The sequence below is a fragment of the Vidua chalybeata genome (assembly GCF_026979565.1).
Source record: "Vidua chalybeata isolate OUT-0048 chromosome W unlocalized genomic scaffold, bVidCha1 merged haplotype SUPER_W_unloc_7, whole genome shotgun sequence".
NCBI lineage: Eukaryota > Metazoa > Chordata > Aves > Passeriformes > Viduidae > Vidua > Vidua chalybeata.
The window spans coordinates 693,285-715,109 of record NW_026530342.1 but is presented as its reverse complement, the minus strand read 5'-3'; the positions used below and the strand labels follow the sequence as shown (position 1 = coordinate 715,109).

The 21,825-nt window shown below is 44.0% G+C and overlaps 1 protein-coding gene across 2 annotated transcripts in view; it reads left to right on the top strand.

Moving 5' to 3' along the window:
- Positions 1-16,241: 16,241 nt before the first annotated feature.
- Positions 16,242-21,825, top strand: part of LOC128783015 (DDB1- and CUL4-associated factor 12-like) — a 116,897-nt gene continuing 111,313 nt past the window's right edge. For both annotated transcript variants that reach the window (XM_053933589.1, XM_053933590.1), the window contains exons 1-2: positions 16,242-16,417; positions 17,159-17,413. In XM_053933589.1, the coding sequence (XP_053789564.1) occupies positions 16,346-16,417; positions 17,159-17,413 (327 nt within the window). In that variant the 5' untranslated portion in view covers positions 16,242-16,345. The remainder of the gene's footprint in view (positions 16,418-17,158; positions 17,414-21,825) is intronic.

Genomic DNA, 21,825 nt, shown 5'->3' with positions numbered 1-21,825 from the left:
CTGCGCTGCGTCCCGTTCCCTTGGTAATGACAGCTCCTGCTGTTCAAGAAAACTTTCTTCCTGAAGATGTAACTTATCGAAACACAAGAAGCTCAGTTAAAAGACAGCCTTCTCCTGATCTTTCCTCAAAACACGGGGAAAAGGTTATAGAGGATAAAGAACAAAAAGAGTGAGATGAAGAGATTAGTTTATTTCTGCTAAGAGAGGTTCCAATGGGACGGGGTGGAACGGGGATTGTAAACGCCCCTTTGACTTCGGAGGTCAGAAATTTTAAGAGAGAAATAAAAGGAATTTTAGAAGATCCCACAGACACAGCTCAGCAATTAGACCAATTCACAGTTCCAAACATTTATACTTGGGAAGAGATGCAATCTATAATGAAAATAGTTTTTTCTCAGGAAGAAAGGCAAATGATCAGAGCTGCTGGGATAAAAATTTGAGAACGGGAAAAACAGCAGGGCCCCCCAAGAGATCAGAAAATGCCAATAGTACCTCCTAATTAGAGTCAAAATGATGAGGAAGGGAGGAAACATATGAACGATTATCGTAACTTGATAATCAAGAGAATAAAAGAGGCAGCACTCCAAAGGCAAAATGCTAAAAAGGCTTTTAAGGGAGAGCAGGGTAAAGGAGTAACCCCAACTGAATAGTTAGACAGACTTAAGAGAAATATGAAACAATATTCCAGAACAGACCCTGAGACTATGGTGGGACAAGCACTATTAAGAATTAATTTTGTCATCAATGTGAACCCCAAGTTGGGCAACTTCCTGGGGGCTTCCCCAGCAGGGAAGACCCTCCTGGAGCAGTTCTGTGTCAGGAACAAGAGACGCATTGGACTTTCTCAGTCTTCAGCTTCTGTTTATTGTTATCTTATCAAAACTTCAGCACAGTGTCTCCACCAGACTCTGCGTGCAGGAAAAACAGCACAAAAATGGCTAACAATCTCTTGTTACAAGGCCTTTTTAAGTCTAATCAAAAACTAAGCTACCCAATTAAGAAGTGACACCTAAATTATTTTCCTTTCTAACCTAATAACTGACCCTTAAAGACCAGCAATGCGGATTTTTCTACCCAATTACAAGATACCACCTAAACCCAAGAAGAAAGAGGAAGAAGAAGAAAGAAGAAGGGAACCCAAGACAACACCCTATATCCTCCATCTTGAACCCATCTATAACATACAAAAAATCCTAAAACCTAAATTTCTCACCCATGTGACATACTACACTACTCTCTACAATCTCTACAATCTATTTCACACTTTTGTGGTTTCTAGTTTACCTTGAGGCTTTGGAAGTTTTCTCCATGAATGAGGGTCAATGTCAGTGCTCCCCTGGGGGTCAGGACACTCCAGAGCAGACAGAGAAATATTCCCGGTGCCCTGGGTTTCCGCATTTCCCCCTTCTCTTTGAACCAAAAACACTCCTTTGACAACCTCATCCATAGTCCGCTGGATACATCGAAGTAGACGTGGCACAAATATTAAAAGGACTACGACACCAATCAGTACGAATATACCTATCTCCACGAATTCTCTTCATGCTGGAGCAAGATTAAACCAATTGAACATGCCATCCAGCCATGACCCATTCTCTTCCCCGAGTTTGGCCACTCCATCCTCCAATTGTTGTATGCTTTCATGAATAGATTTTGAATGATAGACAAATTCATGCAACACATTCTTTCAAATTCTTCACATCCATGTCCGTGCACTAACAAAAGATAATCAATTGCCGCTCTCTTTTGTAGAGTTGCCTGTCTCACACCTTGAACATCAGCTAATAAATTGCTCAGTGCGAGAGAGGTAGCATGAGAATGCTTACTCAACCAACACCCCAATTGGTCCAATTGCTTCAAGGCCGCTCCTGCAGCTGCCTGTGGCAGAAGCAGAGCTGTTATAAATCTTTGGCCTTTATCCCACGCACTAAGGCTGTCATCACAACTGGAGTCATATCAACTGACAGATCTTTTCCCTCTACATCTTTGTTCTCTTATCATTGTCATGTTGGGTCTCAGCAAAGAAGGTTTCCCAATGCTGCATGGACCACCTTTGACATTGGATGGGATGGCGGGCCAAATTCTGTCCCCACAAAATGAAAAAGATTCCCTGTGGTAATTGCAATGGAACCTTGATGGACGGTGTGACCATCACTGTTGTGAAATTGCACCAAGATGTCACATTTCCATATATAATGTGATTCGGGGTTACATCTGTTATCTCATCCTTATTTTGTTTTGACCCAGGAAGACTAAATACTATACAAAAATCCATCTTCACTGAGCCAAGAATTTCCAATTCTTGAGGTTCATGAGGAGCCTCAGGGAGAAATTTCATCCAAACACCCCAACCGTCCACTGGATTCAAAATGAGTTGTGACAGTCTCGAAGGGATGTTTTTGTGGAATTGGCCATTTGTCTACCAGTAAACCAACTAAACATGTGGAGAATGGCTTCCTCGGCCTTGAGTGAGTCAAAGAAATTATATCCAGACCTGACACATTGGCCAGAGTCTCCCAAACATTTTCCCTTGGTTGACTCACGGGCAAGGCCGCGTTGCTTAAAGCAACCAGCGAAGAGATAAGGCAGAAGCACGATACCTGATCGAGCTTCATGCTTATCCCCCGCAAAAATCGAACTCACGACCTTCAGATTATGAGACTGATTTGGGCAAAAATCTGCAAACCTCAACACAACCCTCCCTCACAAAACCCCAGTCCACAAATTCTGCACGCAAGATGAAAAGATGACTGATGTTTGTGACGTCAACTGCAATCCTGACACTGGTTCACGTCTGAGTGCTCGCTTCTGTGCTCCCAGGGTCACCGCCTGCTTGTTTCTGGACTCGATATGGTTTCATGTGTTTCGCCGGAATCCACTTTGGTCCCGCACCTGTGGAGACACAAGCACACTCCCTGCCCCAGGCCACCAGCCAGAATGGGGCCTCAATCTGCCCTGCCTCCAGGCCTCCAATCAAAACTAAAGGATTCTCCCCCAATTTCGCCCGGGCGCTATTCGAAAAATGCTCAACAATTGGTGGAGCAGGTTCTGCAAAGGAGCTGTTCAGGAAGTTTAAAACATACAATGCTTTGTTCAACTGCATCTGAGGTGTAGCCTCTGCCTCCTCCCTTTTCTGTTTATCTAAAAGAGATTTTAAAGTGTGGTGTGTCCTCTCAATGATGGCCTGGCCCGTAGGAGAGTGAGGGATGCCGAAACTGTGATGAACACCCCAATTTTTCAAGAATGTATCAAGGGTTTGTCCTCTATAAGTTGGGCCATTGTCTGTTTTGACTTCTTGAGGGACGCCTAATGATGCAAATGCTTGCAAAAAATTGCTGACATGCATGCTTTGCTGTTTCACATGTGTGCAGGGAGGCAAAGACTGTGCCTGAGAAAGTGCCCACTGACATGAATATTTTTGAATCTCCTGAAGGACGGGTATTTTGTGACATCTGTCTGACACAACTGCAGACTCTGCAATCCTCTTGGATTGACTGCTCCTGTAGAAACAAGGGGCTGCACAAGCTGACAATCAGGGCAAGCACTTATTATGGCCCTCACTTGATCTTTAGAAATCTGTGATGTGTGCATGAGTGCTTGTGCATTCTGATGAAAGAACGCATGACTCAGTTTTGCCTGTTCAAAAATGTTTGGCAAGGTGTTTGAAACTATCATGGTCAGTTCATCTGCTTGTGCATTTCCCTCTGCTAGGAATCCTGGAAGGGAAGAGTATGCTCTGTTGTGGGAGATAAAATATTTGTTTTCTCTGTTGTAGCACTCTCTGCATGCTTACAAAATAACAGTATAAATCCTCATGATCGACTTTTTTCCAGAAGTGACCCTTCTATTCTTTTGACTATGTTTGCTTACAAAATGACTTGATAAAATGAGCAAACACCTGAACAATTCGACAATTCAACCTGCAAATCCTCTGATCTTTGCAATGCCCAATCAAGATAATATTTTTTTCAAAGGCAGGTAAATTGTTGTGAATTCTTTGCCTGCCATTGCTAACAATCTGTCTCTGGCCCTGATTATAATCTGGGCTGTCATTTCTAATGAAAATCATTTTGGGAGCTCTGAAATTCTACAACATCACTGATTCCCACACCCATGAAAAACCCAAAGTCCACAGTCTTTTGTGGGTGAAACACAAGGGTTGAAATCTCTGTGCAGTCCACATCTCTGTGTCTTCTTCTTTGCTTGTGGAGAGGTCAGTGCTTTCTTGCATTCGGTAGAGTTTCACAATCTTCACTGAAATCCACCTGGACTTTTTACCTGTTAAAACACAAGCAAACCCAATGTCCCCGCAGGGACTGGAGGATTTTCTCAAGATCCTGGAAGTGAAGAATGGATCCTGATGTGAAAATAAAACATTGGTCAGTTCTACTTTGCAAAATTGCATAGAGAAATGTAAGATATTGACATAAGTTGCTATTACTAACATTCTTTGGTTATGAACATGAGAAAACATCAAGAGCAAAACAATGCATGTAGTAAAGAAAAAACTAACAGCAATTAGGAATCAATCAGATAATACACATAATCAAAATCACATATGAAGTCACACAATTACCAAGCACTACAACACTGAATTGTCGTCCCAGAGTCTGTGGCAGCTGATAAACCTTAAAACAACAGAGAATTGGAGAAATCATGTCCGGATTCATGTCCCTCCAAACTCCCTTTAAACATAGGCTCAGCTGTCATATATGGTCAAATTGCCAAGCCAAAAGGATTTGAATACTTTTTGATGCAGAAAACATCTGGGTCAGTCACTCCATACACATAGAGCTAGAGATTGGCCAGAGCCCGAACTCTAATTGGAGGATATCACTTAACACATTTTAAAACAGAACTCTTAAAAATAGCAGTTATGAGTAAAAAACCTTGGGGTTAAAAACCAATCAAACCATCAAGTAATTGAATCCCTCCGAAATTTCCTTCAGAATAGAGATTCTTCAAACACAGCAAACCTCTTCCTCAGAGATCTGAAAGTGGTCACAGTCAGGATTGTGAACCAGGATCTGGACACTGAGAATATGAAGGTGGAGGAAGTGCAGCTGCACGAGAGACTGATTACCTAGTATGAAACTAAAACCCAAAAAAGAAGTTAATGTTACAACTGAACTCTGCTGGAGTATTTCTGTAATAATAATTGAAGAAGGCCACGAGACTAGCAGTCTGGATAAAGAAAACATATGAGTAGTTAAGAAACAAAAAGCACGATCCTGAGGAAACACGTGTCTTGTAGGTGATCACAAAAAGAGATAGTAAAACACATGAAAGCCAGCTGTAAATACTACAACAATACCTTAATAATAATTCTTATCACAGAAATCAGAGAATTCACATTATATAATCAACTTATCAACAGGAAGTGTTTGAAAGGGGTTAAGAAAACCTTTTTAAAGCATTCATATAACATTAACAACAATCACTATTTATCACTATAAAACCCCAAAATAACAAAGATTACAAACTCGATACCAACAATCCTTAAAACTCTGAATCACTGCGGAATCAGCTGATGACCCTGTAGATAGAATCTGACTGACATTTCCCAAATGCTCTGTTTTCAGAGACATTTTTTGTAGTTAAATTATTACTAATATTTTTATCTTTACAGGGTGGTTTCCCTCCCTAGGAAGCATTTTTCACGGTAAAAGATTTCCATCTATATCATATTTGGAATAACATTGATTTGCATAGTGTTCCCCTTTTTTACATCTTGGACAATGACTCGGTGCTGCTGCATTTTCTGTGGAGTTGCATTTTCTGTTGAGAAATTGGATAAAACGCTGCGAGAGTTCTTGAAAGTTTTTCATCCTGTGCTTGAAGGAGTTTCCCAGCCTGTTCTCCCCAAACATCTGCTTGAATTGCTGCAATGTGCTGAGGTGTGCCCACCTCACTGCATGTCTCTATCATTTCAGTCACGGTGAGTTGTGTTGCAGGCATGGCATTGTCGTTTGCAAAAGTGAGACTTCGAAGCAAGTGTGGCTTGGCTGCTTCATCACTCACTTGTCAGTCCACTGCTTGCGTGAGACGATCGGTGAATGAAGTGAAAGGCTCAGAGAGACCTTGCTTTACTTTTGTGTAAATGCCTTCTGGATACCTCTCCCCCTCTTGTTTGAGGCATGGGGAGGAAATTCTGTGGTTGTGCATGAAGGGAAAATGAGGGTGCAATGGCTGAACCCGCCATCAGTGGCATTGCAGATGGCATCGAGGTAGACATATAGGGAATATTTACAGCGGATGCAGAAAGGGTGCTGCCATCTTGTTCTAGAAAGAAGGTTTGAAGAAAGTGTCCATTATGTCGTGGTCGGAATTCTTGAGCATATTTCCTTGAGTTTGAAGAAGAGCTGTCATAAAAAGTCTTTTGAAAATGGAAAAACATGTGGATAAATCATGGAGCTGGTCTGTTGCCCTGGAAAGCAAATGCTTCGGGCAGGCAGGTGAAATGCTGCAGCCTTTTTTGTTGTTTGCCAAAAGCAGAGTAGCATCTGTGATGGCATAGGAATGTCTTGTTCTGCTGTGATGGAGATAACATTTTCGTCGCTGGCATCCTGCGTTGCAGGGAATTGTTGTTTTGGATCATCAATGTCTTGAGTTGTGGTTTCCAGTTTTGGAAGTGCTGTGTCATGTCTGGCGATTTCCCATTTACCTGGGAATGAGCTGTGGTTTCCAATTTTGGAAGTGTTGTGTCTTGTCCGGTGATTTTGAAACAGAGTAAAAATAAACTGGGTAGAAAATCCATTTGGATTTAGGTGAAATGTGCTGCGTAGTAGCTTGCTAACATGGGTAAAACATGCTGTTTAGTCTGTTAACTATGCTGTGTTTGTAAAACCATCCCAGCCAAGGAGAAAGAATGCAATCTCCTAAGTGAAGAGATAAGAGGGGCCCCTTGAACTCTGAAACTAAGAAGAAAAAAAAAAAACAAAGCTAAGTCTGCAAGAAATGGACAAAGGGATTAGAGAGTTCTCTGTTCAAAGGGCCAACTGCAAATTGTAACGTGAAATCAGCAGAATGAATATGCATGAACCTGTTGTGAGATTCTATGTGTATGTAAATTAGTACGGGATAATAAAAAAGGATCGGGAATCCTCAAGGGGTGCGCATGCCCTTTGAAGGGAAATCCCTGCGTGTGCCCAGCGCTGTAATAAAAAACCATACCGTTCCCTACAAATCTTTATTAGAATTGTGGAGTCTTGATTTTTCACTGCAATTCAATTTCCCATTTACCTGGGAATATAATTACTGTATTCTGTTCACTTAAAATGGAAACTTGAAAAAATGTCTTATAATACGATTGAACTGTCTGCAGTGGTGTTGTTGCTGGATAGTATCATTGCATGGAACCCAGTCCAGGTCCAGTCTCCGCCCCCGGTGCCAGTGCTGCTGAGCCCTATGCTCGGGCTGTAGTAGGCAATGCTGGCTCTGTGACCGTGGGCAGTGCTGAATTCAGGGATACAGCCGTAGTTTTGGCTCCCTGCAGCCCATGTCGGGCAGTGGTTTGGATTCCCGGAGTCGGGGGGCACGGCTGTTGCCGTGCGGTCTGTCGGCGTTTGAGAGAAAGCAGGCAGGGAAGGGAGACTCCACGCAGCTGCTATGAACATTAGTTAGCGCCGACTGTGATTTTTGGGTCCGTGTTTGCAACTCCCGGTCCGCAATCCGGACCGTGTTCCCTTCGCTCATTACGAGCGGTTTCTGTTCTCTCGCAACCTCTGTCTGCCCCGGCTCATCTCCGACGGGCTCTGCTAACCTGCTGAAAGCAAAGCTGTACTTGTTACGTTTAAAAATTGCTGCGGAGCCGCTGAGCCTGTCCCGCTGGCACTAAAAGCAATTCCAGTTGCACAGGCCTGTGTTACTTCCTTATTTTCCGCTGTTTGCGGTGGCTGCGCACTTTGCGTAGCCTGATCTGTCTGTGCAGGTCCTGGCTGCGCATATTGCGTATCTTGTAAACTTTTCACGGTTTCAAACTGCCGAGCACCGGGGAGCGATCCGCCCGCTCTCGGGCTGGTCCCCACTAATTCAGGGGGCCCCCTGTCTGTGGAGAGTGCCTCCTCTTGTCGGAAACGGAGTGGAGCGGGATGTGCCTCCTCGGGAAACGATGGCTGCCCGAACTCGGCGATGCTTGACCGCATCGACCTCCGGCGAGGCACGGCCGCCTCCTCAGTGGAGGAAGGGGGGGATGGCTGTGGCTCCCATGGAGACGGGAGGGGCAGCGGGTTGGCTTGGGTATGCGCAGGGAGCATGCGCTGTCGCTGGCACGGACTGAGCCTGCGCGGACTGCCGGGAGGGGCGTGCGGTGACATCAGACCCGCTTGCTGTGAGTCCCGCCCTCCATGGCGCGGTTCGGGCTCAGGGCCGGGTGTGGGAGGGACCTGTATGGCACCGGCCTGCCCCGGGGCCGCTCTCACCGAGCGACCGAGCGGGGCGTGCCCTTGTGATGTCTTTTTCGGAGGCTGGGCGGTGACAGAGGCTGTGGGCGGCCCGCCGAAAACCGAAGGCGTTGCCACTGAAGCCTCGGGTGCCTGTGACGCCTCCCAAGGCGAGGAAAGGGGCGGGGGAAAGTGGCGAGAAGAAGGGCGGCTCTTCCAACCCCCCCTTCCCCCCCGCCCCAGGAACATGCAGAGACGCAAGGAAAGCGAAAAGAGACACGTCGTCTCCCGTCTCCCTCCTCTTCACCGAGGAGCAACTCAAAGCTTGGGACTTGTTGCCTCTCCCCCTCCTCCCCGGGAAAATCCCCTTCATCCTCAAAGGGAGTGACTTCCTCCGGGAATTGAGGCGGGGGGGGGGGGGGGGGGCGGCGCGGGGGGTCAGGAGTTTCAGGGGACGGCTCTGGAATCCGAGTGCTGGGGCAGCGGGCTCCCCTGCCCTTCTGCCCCTGGGGAAAAACCCTCAGTTGCCCTGGGGGTCTGCGCCCCTGCATTTGGGTCCTGTGAGGTGATGCAGTCATATAATTTCATGCTAGCATCTTCCCATAACCGGGGTTAGCTGGGTAAGTTTTCCTTGCCCACAGCAGCAGGAATTTAGAGTCTTTCTCAGGGATCTTAACTAGATGCTGTTTTAGAAAGAGTTCTATTTTCTGGAATGTGAAAAATGCATATTTTATGACTGGCTTTTCGCAAATGTTACAATGACTATTATATGTGTAATGTTGGAAAGTTATGCTGTATTAACATTTTAATAATAGAGTGAATGTAGTTTTGTAATTAAAATTAAGCTTTAGTAGTTAAAATAGAAAGTATGTGTGTGAGATAAGATAATCAAGAAATTCTTCGCACAGAGATAACAGTTACAGAAACCCCTAAATTTTCCAGAGGGGAGGAATTTATGGCTTTCCTTATCAACAGAAACGAACTTCCTCAAGCCTGACTTAGACTCGAAGGTGCCTGGGGATTAACAGAAACTTTTTGACAAGTACCAGACGAATTTCTTGTTTTAAATAAAATATATGCATAATCATGAAGTGTTTTGTATATGCAACAGGTTACCCCTCTTAAGGGGTAAATTCTCTTTTAACAGGGTCCCTTTTCCTGGCTCATTTTTGTCCAGAAAGAGGTACCCAGCCTGGGCTGTAACTCTTTGCTTTTTATTGTCTTGTAATTGTCCTAACTCTAAATTTTTATTACTCTAATTGTATTACTATTTTTATAACCATTTTATTATTATTAAACTTTAAAAAATTTAAAAACCAAGTGATTGTCGTTTTTCACAATTATGGTAGCAGAGGATGGTTCTTAACACCTCTCTGCCGGTGCCTTAGGAGAGTCAGAGTGAGGGAGACGCGTCCTGCCCTGTTAGGCAGCCTCACTGTGCTCCCCGGTGTGACCGACAGAGGCAGGTTACGATCCGATGGACAAAAGGAGACAATAAAACAAAGAAAAGGGAAAGGATTCCCTAAAACTGCGGTAATTAGCCCCTAAGACTAAAGTGTACACGAAGAACAAAGACCCAAGGACAAAAGATAGGTAAGTATTTGTTGGGACGGGGTGGATAAAGGGGGGATGAATGAGAGGCGGCCTGGTTACCCCAGACCTGCTAAGCGAGAGCGGTAGTCTCCGATGCTGCGTTTCTGTCTTTTTTCGCAAGAAAAGCGGCCAGTAAAGAGATGAAGCGAGTGGTAAAAAGAGTGAGAGAATTCCCCCCCCCCCCTCCCCCCCGGGAAAACCGGGACTGGGTCTCAGGGAAAGCTACCCAATTAAGAAGTGACCCGATCGGATAAAAGATCTGAAAATCTTCCAAGAGGTGGGCCCAGAGGCGGAATAGAGAATTCATAAGTGTTGTAGTGTACAGCTACGCAGACGGAGCAAAAAGCTTTGTGAATTTGAAATGGGAGTTTCTGTTTCCTAAACCTAAAGCTGGAGTTTCTATTCTGTATTTTCACGTGTATTTACCCTTCCCCCTGAAGCTATTCCCATTGGATTTTACCTATAATGTATTCATACTGGGCATTGTTCTATTGGTTTCACCTTATCTCTTATTTTCCCCTATAAAACCTGTAACTCAACCCCAGACCGGCGTCACTTGTACGTGCGGCGTTCGAGCAAATACAACCTACTTTGGACTGCACAACAAGTGTCCAATCTCTTGAGTCTCTTTATCCCGGTCATGATCGCGCTCTCTAAATAGCTCTGTCTGTATCAAACGAACCACAAAGGTGTTTGTAGCTTCTCTCCGGCTGCTCCCGGAAGCGCCTGGCCAGCGCCCTGGGAAAAAGGAGCCGGGCGGAAACAAAGAAGTCGGGAGAGAAAAAGCTACACATAAGCTCTATTTCCTGGGGGACAAATACCATCTCTGGAGCCTATAATAACTTGAAAAGTGTGTCTCCAAGAAGAAAAATTAGAATTTGTGGTAGACACGGGGGCAGAAAGAACCTGCCTTTTAAGTATTCCAAAAAGTTATGGTGCAAGCAAAGACACTGTAAAGGTAACAAGGGCAAGGAGAGAGAGTTTTACAGTTCCTGTCATTAAAGATGTGGTAATTAAATGAAAAAAACTAGAATTTGGATGGGGGATGTCTTATTAGTCCCTAGAACAGGTAGCCACTTATTAGGAAGAGACTTACAGATTATATAAAGTAGACCAAGGAAGATGATGTTAAATTAGAAGAATTAAAGTTAAAACTGGCCTCAGTACCAGCTTTAAGCTTATTCTCACTAGAAAAACCCCTTCATCTGTATGTAAATGTGAAAAATTAAGTAGCTCATGGAGTTCTAGTTCAAGAGGGAGGAGGAGTAGAGAGACCAGTAGCTTATTTATCAAAAATATTAGACCCAGTGAGCCACGACTGGCTAGTATATATTCAAGCTATAGCAGCTACTGCAAAACTAGTAGAAGAAAGTCGTAAGCTTACTTTCGGAAGTAAACTAGTTGTGTGTACATCTTGTGCGGTCTGAAGTGTGTTGAATCAGGGAAAAGATGAAAAGATAGGGAAGGAAGAGAGAAGTTAAAGAAGGGGGAAGCGATGGTAAGCAGACTCTGAGATGTTGGAATGTGGGATGATGAATCCTTGGTGCTGGAGGAAGATGAGTTTAAATGTAGTTTCTGTATGAAGGACAAGGAAGTGTCTTAACACATGGTTGTTTATGTGAAAAATGCATACTTTATGATTGGCTTTTCACAAATATTACAATGAATATTATATGTGTAATGTTAGAAAGTTATGCTCTATTAATTATCTTAAGTAGTGTGTTAAATATATCTTTAGGTTATAACACAATGTTTAAATAGAAACTATGCTATGTAAGATACTTTTTAACTAGCTCAAGAAAGAGATGAGATAATCAAGAAACTCTGTGCACAGAGATAACTGCAAAAGGGCCCATGAAGGTTTCCAGCCTCCTTATCGGAAAAGACAAACATTGTTCCACCTTCTCTCCATCTTTATGGAACCACCAGGATTAAGGGGAAGGAGCTGACAAAAACCAGAAAAGTTCTTAATTTGCAAGGAATTTATGCATCATGTATGAGATATATGAATATGCAACAGGCTATTGCTTTTAAGTGTTATTCCTTGGTTCACAAGGCATGCTTGTCGTGGCTTAAGTTCCCAAGAGCATACGGACATCCGTAATTCTTTGTTTTTTTATTGTCTTGCAATTGTCCTAACTCTAAATTTTTATTACTCTAATTGTATTAATATTTTTATAACCATTTTATTATTATTAAACTTTTAAAAATTTAAAAACTAAGTGATTGGCCTTTTTCACACTTATATATAATAAAAAGCTTGATGCACTTGACAAAAATCACGTAGCAGACACCTGTTGTCGCCTTCTGATGAGAAGGCGGGCGACCTGCTTTCAAGACATAGCACGGCGACCCAGCCTTGCCCAGGTCACTCGGGCCACAGACATGCACAGACACCAATGTGGTGGATGGTCAAATGGCGTTTATTATCTCATCTCGTGGGCTTAAATAGTCAAGGGGGCTTCACTACGTCAAAAGGGGATGGTGGGTCTGGCTAGGGTTAGTAAGGAGTGGAAAACTACAGAGTTAGGAGGGGCTGCATGCTTCAGGGGTGATTGATTATCTATAGCAGGAAGGAGGGGGGAAGGGTCTAGCTTTCCGTCACATCCCGAGATTTTCCGTTTGCCTGTCCCTATCTACCACAACCTGTATAACGCCCGCAGATCCGGTCCAGCAGGGTGGCCCGCAGCTGGCTGATCCGCAGGTGCCCAGATAGTAATGGATAGCTCCACCAGAGAAACAGGAGGACGCTCAGGCTGCTGTATTCCAAGAGGGTTTATTGTGGGAGAGGCAGAGGGAGAGGAAGGTGGGAGCGGAGCAGGGAGACAACCGCTCGCAGGGGGAGACAGCTCCGAGTGTGTTGAGGGAAGGCGGGGCCGGGGCACACAGCAGTAGCGGGGGGGTAGGAGTGGTCGGGGTACAAACGAACCAACAGGGGAAAGGCCAAGGGGAGGAACAAGGATGGAGTAACATACACAAAACCAATGGAGAGAGGGGAAAGGAGTGGCTTTATAGAAAGAACCAATAGGGGTAACGAGAACAGTGAACTTTCTGGAACAGGGGAGTAAACTAACTGTTGACTGACATAGATCAGGGAGGGCATAACATCTGATGGATAAGTTCACTTATACTTGTGTAACTTCCCAGGGCTGCCCAGGGGCCCCTCCCACAGACACCCATGTAAGGCCTCCCTCTAGATGACCACAAGAAGGACAGGAAGCCAGCGACCACCTGGAAAGATTATGAAATTGCTGATCCCAGCTTACTGATATTTGCTGCATCAGACTAACACAAGCACACTGGAAAATCCTTTGTAGGCTTAAAAACATTATATATGTTTTGCTGAACTTTTAAGTGGTGTGTGCTGTTAGTGGAACAGTGACTCCCCGACCACCCAGCGCTGTTTGCTTGCTTTCTTTAAAATAAAAGATATAGAAGTAAAATTCGGTTTGGCTATTGAAATTTTATATCCCTATAAAAAGGTGGAACCGAGGAGGAGCCATGCTAAACAGTTATTGGAACATGTAAACTACTTTGGGAAGAAAGTTTACTATGGATAGGGGTCCATGAATATGTAATAGGCTGATGTAATAGAAATGGTATATAATGGGTGTTTCCAAACTAGCAGGTGAGGTCTTGGCTGAGTGCCAAGATGCACTCGGCCCTATTAACCTTTGCTCTATGGTCCTTGTCTCCTATTGTCCTTTATTAATCTTTTTAGATTTTCACAGGAGAGTGAACATGTTTTTCACATGCCCATGGGGTTTTCTCTCTCGGGGTTTTGGTGGGCATGAAGTGATACGCGGAATAAATAAATAGACTGTGAAAAATGCATATTTTATGATTGGCTTTACGCAATAGTTACAATGAATATTATATGTGTAATGTTGGAAAGTTATGCTGTATTAATTCTCTCAAGTAGTGTGTTGAATGTATTTTTAGGTTATAACACAATGTTAAAATAGAAACTATACTATGTAAGATGCTTTGTAAGTAGCTCAAGAAAGAGATGAGATAATCAAGGAATTCTTCGCACAAGGGTAACAATTACAGAAACCCCTAAATCTTCCAGAGGAGAGGAATTTATGGCTTTCCTTATCAACAGAAACGAACTTCTTCAAGCCTGACTTGGACTCAAAGGCGCCTGAGAATTAACAGAAACTTTTTGACAAGTACCAGACAAAGTTCTTTTTTTAAATAAAATATATGCATAATCATTAAGTGTTTTGTATATGCAACAGGCTATTGCTTTTAAGGTGATTCCTTTGTTCACAAGGCATGCTTGTCGTGGCCTAAGTGCCCGAGAGCATCCGGACATCCGTAATACTTTGCTTTTTATTGTCTTGTAATTGTCCTAACTCTAAATTTTTATTACTCTAATTGTATTACTATTTTTATAACCATTTTATTATTATTAAACTTTAAAAATTTTAAAAACCAAGTGATTGGCATTTTCCACATAGACTCCATAACCTGGGGTAGTTATGAAGTGGGTATGTATGTCAGCGCCCGGCACAAGCGAGATAGCTCTCAAAAACTTGTGCGCCGAGCCTCAGTCTGACCCACACCTTTATTCCCAAAGATGTTCCATATGCAATACATTGCACAACTTTTTCATGCATATTCAACCCCTGGCCCCGCCTGTCCTCGCCTCTCATGCTAAATAAGTCCACGCCCTTCTGGGCACGCGTGGTTTGCTGTGGTGGTCGTACGGGGGTCTCTCGGTGGTCCTGAGGCTGAAGATTGTGGTCTTCCTCATGATTGAACTTTTGAACTTTTCCTCTCTGCGCGTGCGCTTTCGGTCCTTTGGTGCTTATCTGAGTACATCTGTCAGTCTTGATAGGCTTGGAGACAGAGGAGCCCCTTTATCTGGGTTCTTTGCTTCCTCTGGTATTGTTCTTTATGCAAGAAGCTTCAGAAATTTGCATTTTCCTATGCCCTTTGTACCAGGCAGAGGTTTCTTAAGTAAAAGGTTAAAATTCAATACATACCTCTACAAGCTAAATTATAAATGCTTAATTCATTTTGTTAACTTAACTCCAAAAATCTCTGTTTCAGGCACAGCCTCCTTTTATCCTAAACTCCCAGCCGCATGTTGCCCCCTCTTCTTTTCCCCACTGTCCTGGTTCAGGGCAAGTCTGGGGAAAGAATTCCCCTCCCCCCCCCACAAAAGGGTTCCTTTAGGAAAGCAGAGTCAATTGGCCCCTCCCCCCAGCCGGTTCGGGAGAAAATACCTCTGGAGGAAAAAAAGTGGAAAAAACCTGTTTATTACACAAGAGAACTTAGACAATATTAAACAATAAGACTTCTTGCCACTCCAAGAGAGACAAATTCAGAGCAAATCCCCCCGGGCTGCAGCTCAGCTCACGTAGGTACTAGGCAGAGGTACTAGGAAGGTACAGCCTTCCCGAACTGCCTACCACATATCCCCCCTTGAACCTACTGTTTTACCCCAAAGTTCAGAAGTTCAGCCTTGTGTAGACCCCACTTGTCTGTTTCAGGAGCCAAGCTGTCTGGGCCCTGTAACAAACCTGCTGCCGAAAGTTAGTAGAGACATAAAGACCCATTTCAAAGACGTTAACACCCACACCTTCACTCACAGAATTTTTTGTAAAGACATTAGCACACATTTCTTATCACTGTGGTCAGATTTTCCCACAGGAGATATGTAGAACTTCAGATTGTGCATGCTACAATCAACAGGAATAAGCTCACAGGCTTTTTTGTAAAGACATTAGCACACATTTCTTATCACTGTGGTCAGATTTTCCCACAGGAGATATGTAGAACTTCAGATTGTGCATGCTACAATCAACAGGAATATGCTCACAGGCTGTCTCTCAGTAAAAGATCACTGTGCTGGTTTGGGCTGGGGTAGAATTAATCTGCTACACAGTAGCTGGAAACGGTGTTATAATACAGGGCCTCTCCTATGCTTAAATTGATGGGGCCCGGGGAGGCCGCCAGCGAGAGCCGCCGACCCGTGCAGGGCAGCGGGGAACGGACAAGTGGCGAAGCCGGGAAGCTTCACTCTGAGCTCCGCTGGGGGCGCCGCCCCTCCCCCGATGAGGTCACGCTGCCTGGCAGCCGCAGAGGGTGAGCCAGCTCGCCGCCCTCCTTTCCTCCGGTTGCTAGGAAACGAGACTCGGGCAGGGTGGGACAGCCGTCGCAAAGGCACGGTGCGACTGTCGTAAAAACACCTCGGAGAAAATGTCGTGAAGCGCAGTCGGTAGGGTCTGTGACGAAGTGACTGGGCTTGGCTCCCCGCACTTATTTGCCCCGTACCCCGGTGGCCCTCTGCCCCTCTTGCTCCATGTGGGGCCCAGGTTGGGCTCTCGGCTTCTCCTCCTTCTCCTCCTTCTCCTTCTCCTATGGCCCGGAAAACAGTTAGCAGGAAGCGGAAAGCAGCGACGGCTGCCGCCGGGGGGCTCCAGGGGGAGCAGGTAGGCTGGGGGGCGGGAATGGGTGTATGAGGGCAGAAGCCCACATGCCGGTGCCTGGGGTGACCCTGACTGGGGGTTGCCGTGTCCCGGTGCCCGGTTGAGGTAGGGGAAAAGGGCGGGGTCTTTCGGTGCCTGGGGAAGGTGTCCTGGGCGGGAGATGGTGGGAAGGAGTAGTCCCGGCCACAGTGGCTCTCGGTGCGATACAGCGGGCAGCTTCCCCCCGTCTCTGCTCCTTGCCCCGGTGGCCCCGGGGCCCCGGGAGCTCTCTGTTCGGCCCGTAACCGCCGAGTCCCCGCCGTCTCAGAGCTGAGCGTTACTGCGAGGCCACCCCAGGCCGGGCCGGAGGAGGCCGATGAACGGCGTGGTCACTATCAGATGGCCCGCGCGGTGTCACCTCCAAACCTGCCGAGCTCACGCCGGGAGGCTGTCGGGGCTGCTTTTCCGTTTAAAGTGCTTCTTGGCTTCCTCTTGTTCCTATAAGCTTTCGGTGTCCCAACGGTGCCGAACCGGGGTGGATTATTTTCAGTATTATGGCAGTGTTACTTCTTTAGCAAATAATTATGTTTAATTTTATGTTGCTGAAGGCTTTATCACAATTTATGAGTTAACCTTCGTGCATGGTATTATATGGGTAGTTTGGAAGGCTTCAGTATTTTGCTGAGAATATATTTGAATTTAGATGGCTCGTGTCTTAGGTTTGTTCTAGTTGCTTTATCTAAGTTTAATGCTTCTTTTCCACAGTATGAGTGGGATCACTCAGTTCACAAAAGGAAAAGACTCCACCAGGTGAAAAGGTCTGTGGTGTACTACCTGAAAGGTAGAGAGGTCAGGATGCAGAATGAGTCCAGCTATCACCGCTTGTTGCATGGATATGCAGCCCAGCAGCTTCCCAGCCTCTTGAAGGAGAGAGAATTTCACCTTGGAATCCTTAATAAAGTATTTGCCTCCCAGTGGCTGAACCACCGGCAAGTGGTGTGTGGGACAAAATGCAACACAGTAAGTGCCACCTGTTTTTTGCTTCTCACTGTTAATTATTCTACCCCCAAATGACACCATAATTGAAGTATATAGATAGCCAAGGAATATATTAGGAAATTAGGTGTGGATTCCAATTTGTGCACAATTAATTTTGAATGAAGGTAATGCTTAACGATCACCCATTTTCATCTGAAAACATGGCACTATGTGTATGGCCCAAAACCTGAACATGAGGCCTATATCTCATGCAGTATCTGTCTAATCCACATAGAGCGATTTACATCTATTTGCAGGATGGCAAGCAACAGTAGGGTTCGATCTTTCTTCCTGTCCTGCAAATGTATAGTTAATGAATTATGTTAGCTTTGCTAAATGGTAGCTAACATGCCTGGCAAAACTTGTTAGTAAGACTATTGTGCTCAGTCTTTTGCCATTTGGTTTTACGTATGGTTCTGTGCTGCTGACTTGGGTCTGGAGCATCTCTCTTATGAGGAGAGACTGTGGGAGCTGGGCCTGTTTAGTCTAGAGAAGAGAAGACTGAGAGGGGATCTCAATTAATGCATATAAATATCTCAAAGGCAGGTGCCAAGAGGATGGTGCCAGACTCTTTTCAGTGATGCCCAGTAACAGGATGACGAGCAATGGCCATAAATGACAGCACAAGAAGTTTCACCTCAACATGAGGAAGAACTTCTTTACGTTGAGGATAGCAGAGCACAGGAACAGGCTGCCCAGGGAGGTCATGGAGTCTCCTTCTCTGGAGACATTCAAGACCCACCTGGACATGTTCCTGTGTCACCTGCTCTGGGTGGCTGTGCCTTAGCAGGGGGTTGGACTGGATGATCTCCAGAGGTTCCTTCCATCCCTAATGATTCTGTGATTCTGTGACTTCAAAAAGTTGCTACAAAACTAAAAACTATGGTTAAACTCCAGATATTCTTCAGAGTAGCTAGAAATGTTCCAAGCTGAAAAAAAATAATTTAGATCTTCAGGATTATTCTTTTGCTTTTCCAGTTTGTAATTTTTTTTTTCACTCTAAATCTGTTTTCAGTGTTTAAATAACTTCCCTTGCTTATGTATCTTTACATGCTTTAGCAAAATTTGAAATCTGTTCAGACTCTGTCATGTTTCAGATTTCATATTTCCAAAGCATCCATTTACAGGAAAATATTAAAATAATGTACTATGTGATTAATAAATGGAGGAGATCATACTTCTTAAGTAATGCTCTCTCTGCTGGAGTTAGTGGCCTAACTTCATTGGCTGAGGTTTCAATGTCATATATGAAATTCTAATTGAATTAGTGCAAAATCCCAAACCTGTTCTTTGCAGGTTGGTTAGTGCCACAGAAATGAATTGAGCATTGTAGAGAATGTATAGATCAAGCAGCTCTAAAACCTCAAAGTATATCACTAGGTGTGATTGTTTCTTTGCCTCAAGTTTTTTCAAGTTTTTTTTTTGTTTGTTTTTGTTGTTTTTTTTTTTTTTTTTTCCAAAAGCCACACTCAATGATCTGACCTGCAAGGGACGGTGTTTTTTGGTTTGGTTTTGTTTTTTCATTTTAGATGTTCTGTTATTATTCATAGTAGGAGGCTTTCATGCAGTAGCTCCTAAGAAGCAAGGCCTAGCTGTATAAACAAAACAGTCTTTTGACAGGAATTAAGTCTGAAATAGAATCTCTCTGCCTTCAGTTTCCATGTCTGTTCATCGCCTCGGTCTCAAGAGTATTTGGTTTTCTGTGAACTGCATGTGATACCCATGTCTGTCTTCAGAGTCTGGTAGTTTCTGTGCCAAGTATAGTGTAGGTGGTAGAGATGCCCTTTAGCAGGCAAAGTCTCTCACTTCTCCATCCTTTGTCATCTGTCAACATGTGCTGTCTCCCAACCTCCTGAAATTAAATGCGGAGGGCAAGACACAAAAACTGACAAATGTGATTTTGGCACTGAACAAATTCAATTATATCAAAGTGTGTGCCCATTAGTGCTTCAGAGTTTTACATCAAGATGGATTGTCTGATTGTGTGGTCTTGTCTCTGGAAATGTAGTTCAGTCAGTCAATTTGTTACCAAATCTCTGAAAACCGGAATGAGACTTCCTAACACCTGCTTTTTGTGTTAAAGAGGGCATAATTTATTCATGTGCCTAGAAGGGCATGAAGGATCACTCCTTCCTAACATGCCCCCCTGATTTCTACAAACGTGTTGCTAATATACAGTCACTACACGCATATTATAATTTGTCCATTACCATAAAAATCCTCCCCATGTTCCCCACGTTCCCAAACTCAGTGCTTGTTTTGGCTGTAGCTGCATTCTTAAACCAGATGTCTCCTCTTTATCTTCCGAAGTCCTTGCTTGGAGAACAATTTCTGCATGCCTTGCTTCTCTGCTAAAGGTCCACAGTGTCTTCTCTGCTAAAAGTTCACAGTCACAGTGTCTTTCTACTAAAAGCTCACAGTTACTGTAGAAATTTCATTAACCTTCTTGGTATCAAACTCATTGGCTTCTTTTACCACTGCTCACTTCTCAGATGTTTCTTTATATCATGGATTGTTTCTCTGCACTCTTTCAAGTAGGACATGTGAGGCTATTACCCACTTGCATTGCCTGTACAGCACAACCTGTGAGTAGGTTTTGTGCTAAGATTAGTGCATGTTCTGATCTCCACCAGAAAGTGGGCATACTAGTTTGATATCTTAGTGTTTAAAGAGTCCATGTTTCTTTTGGGCGTGGCATTTTAGCAGTAAATATGTATTGTTGCAGAACAGAAGCCAAGCATTCTATTAACATAGAAAAAAAAGGTGTTTATAATCTAAATAAAAGTAAAAACTGGGAAAAATCAAACAGTACTACTCAGTGTGACCAGTGGGGGTATTGGTATAATGACACTAAGCATTGTCTTGCTTCTGTTGTTAGCAAAAAGCAAATCTGAAGGAAAAGAATAACATCATTTTCCAGCTTGGCTGAGGGTGAAATTTTTGTCTGAAGTTGTACTTTTGCAGAATAGGATGTTCCCACCTGCTTGTTCTTGCTGGCATCGATGTGTGCGTGGCTGGGGAATCAGCTGGATCAGCTTGCTGCTTTGTGCAGATGGGCTTTCTTGTAGGGTTAGTTTTACTGAGACAGAGATATGATGCAGCTGATCTTGCAGCTACCTGAGGACTAGTTGCTGTCATAGGGGTCATGAAAATGTTTGGGTGGATGAGGAAGAGGCAAGTGGATTCTCAAAGATTGGCTTAAGCCAATTGTGAAACTTCATCACAGTTGATTTTCTCTTAGTGACTCAATTTTTAGCAGGGCAATGTGTTTATCTTGGGTTTCTTTCAAATGTTAATATGAATGACAAGAATGTGCCTGTGATTTCTGAGAGCAGTATGTGAAGAGCTGTGACACAGAGCATGTAGTGTGAGGAATAAGCAGTCTTTTTCATGCATGTTCTTTACAGTTTTGTAAATCTATATGTCCATCCTGCTTGCATAATAAAAAAGTGCTGTAGCTCAAGGTGACACCCTTTGTTTGGTTGATTTGTATGATCAACTAAAAGATAGGGCTGCCTGTTCATCTGCTGTTCTGTATGCAGGGGCAGCAACAGAGGACACAAGGGTCTAAGGTGCTGCCTTGAAATGACATTTAGTAGGCCTGGGGTTTAATTTTGCTGTATAAAGTCAATGCTTTCAGTTAAAGATGCATGGGAAAAGGCACTTATATTTAATTAATTGGTAAATTTGTTGGGTTCCTGTTTCTCCCCTCCCCCAAACGCGTCTCCGAAAGGCAGGTCATAAAATGGAAGTATACTTGATGAAAGAGCCTGGCAAACTGTTCTGATCACAGTATTGTATATAAATTAAGGATGGATTTTCCACTTCACACTCTGGTTGATAGATACTTGATTCCTTGCCACAGTCTTTACTTTTGGCAAATTGATTAATCAAGTTCCTTAGTTAATGAAGCAGGGCAGTTTCCTAATTAACTTGATTGTAAGCAGTTCGAAAAGGGGACAGCTGCAGTGTTGCCTTTTTCCCAACCTGGAAATCAAACTCAAGATAATTTTAGTAAGGCGGTAATATAAAAGGGGATCTTTATTTGAAGGCCTTCAGAGGCAGTTATGGAAAGATGTCCACAAAAGTCCGCCCCTCCCAGGGATTAGTGCATATTTATATGTTTTAGGGAATTAGCATAATTGATAAAAAGCACCAATTAGGAGGACAAGTGGTGATTCAATTTCCCCCCAGTTTAAGCCTCTTCTCTGGAGTCCCCCCTCAGCACTAGCTGTACTTTGTCCATGAAAATGTATCTCTGAGAGTTGGTCTTGGCCTTGGTTCCCAGGAAGAATTAAGATAGTCCTGGGGCCTTGTGCCCCCTGGGGCTTGGAGCTCTGGAATTTGTTTTGTTTTTCTGCCTAGGGAAAGGCCATGGAAAAGTACTGGAAAAA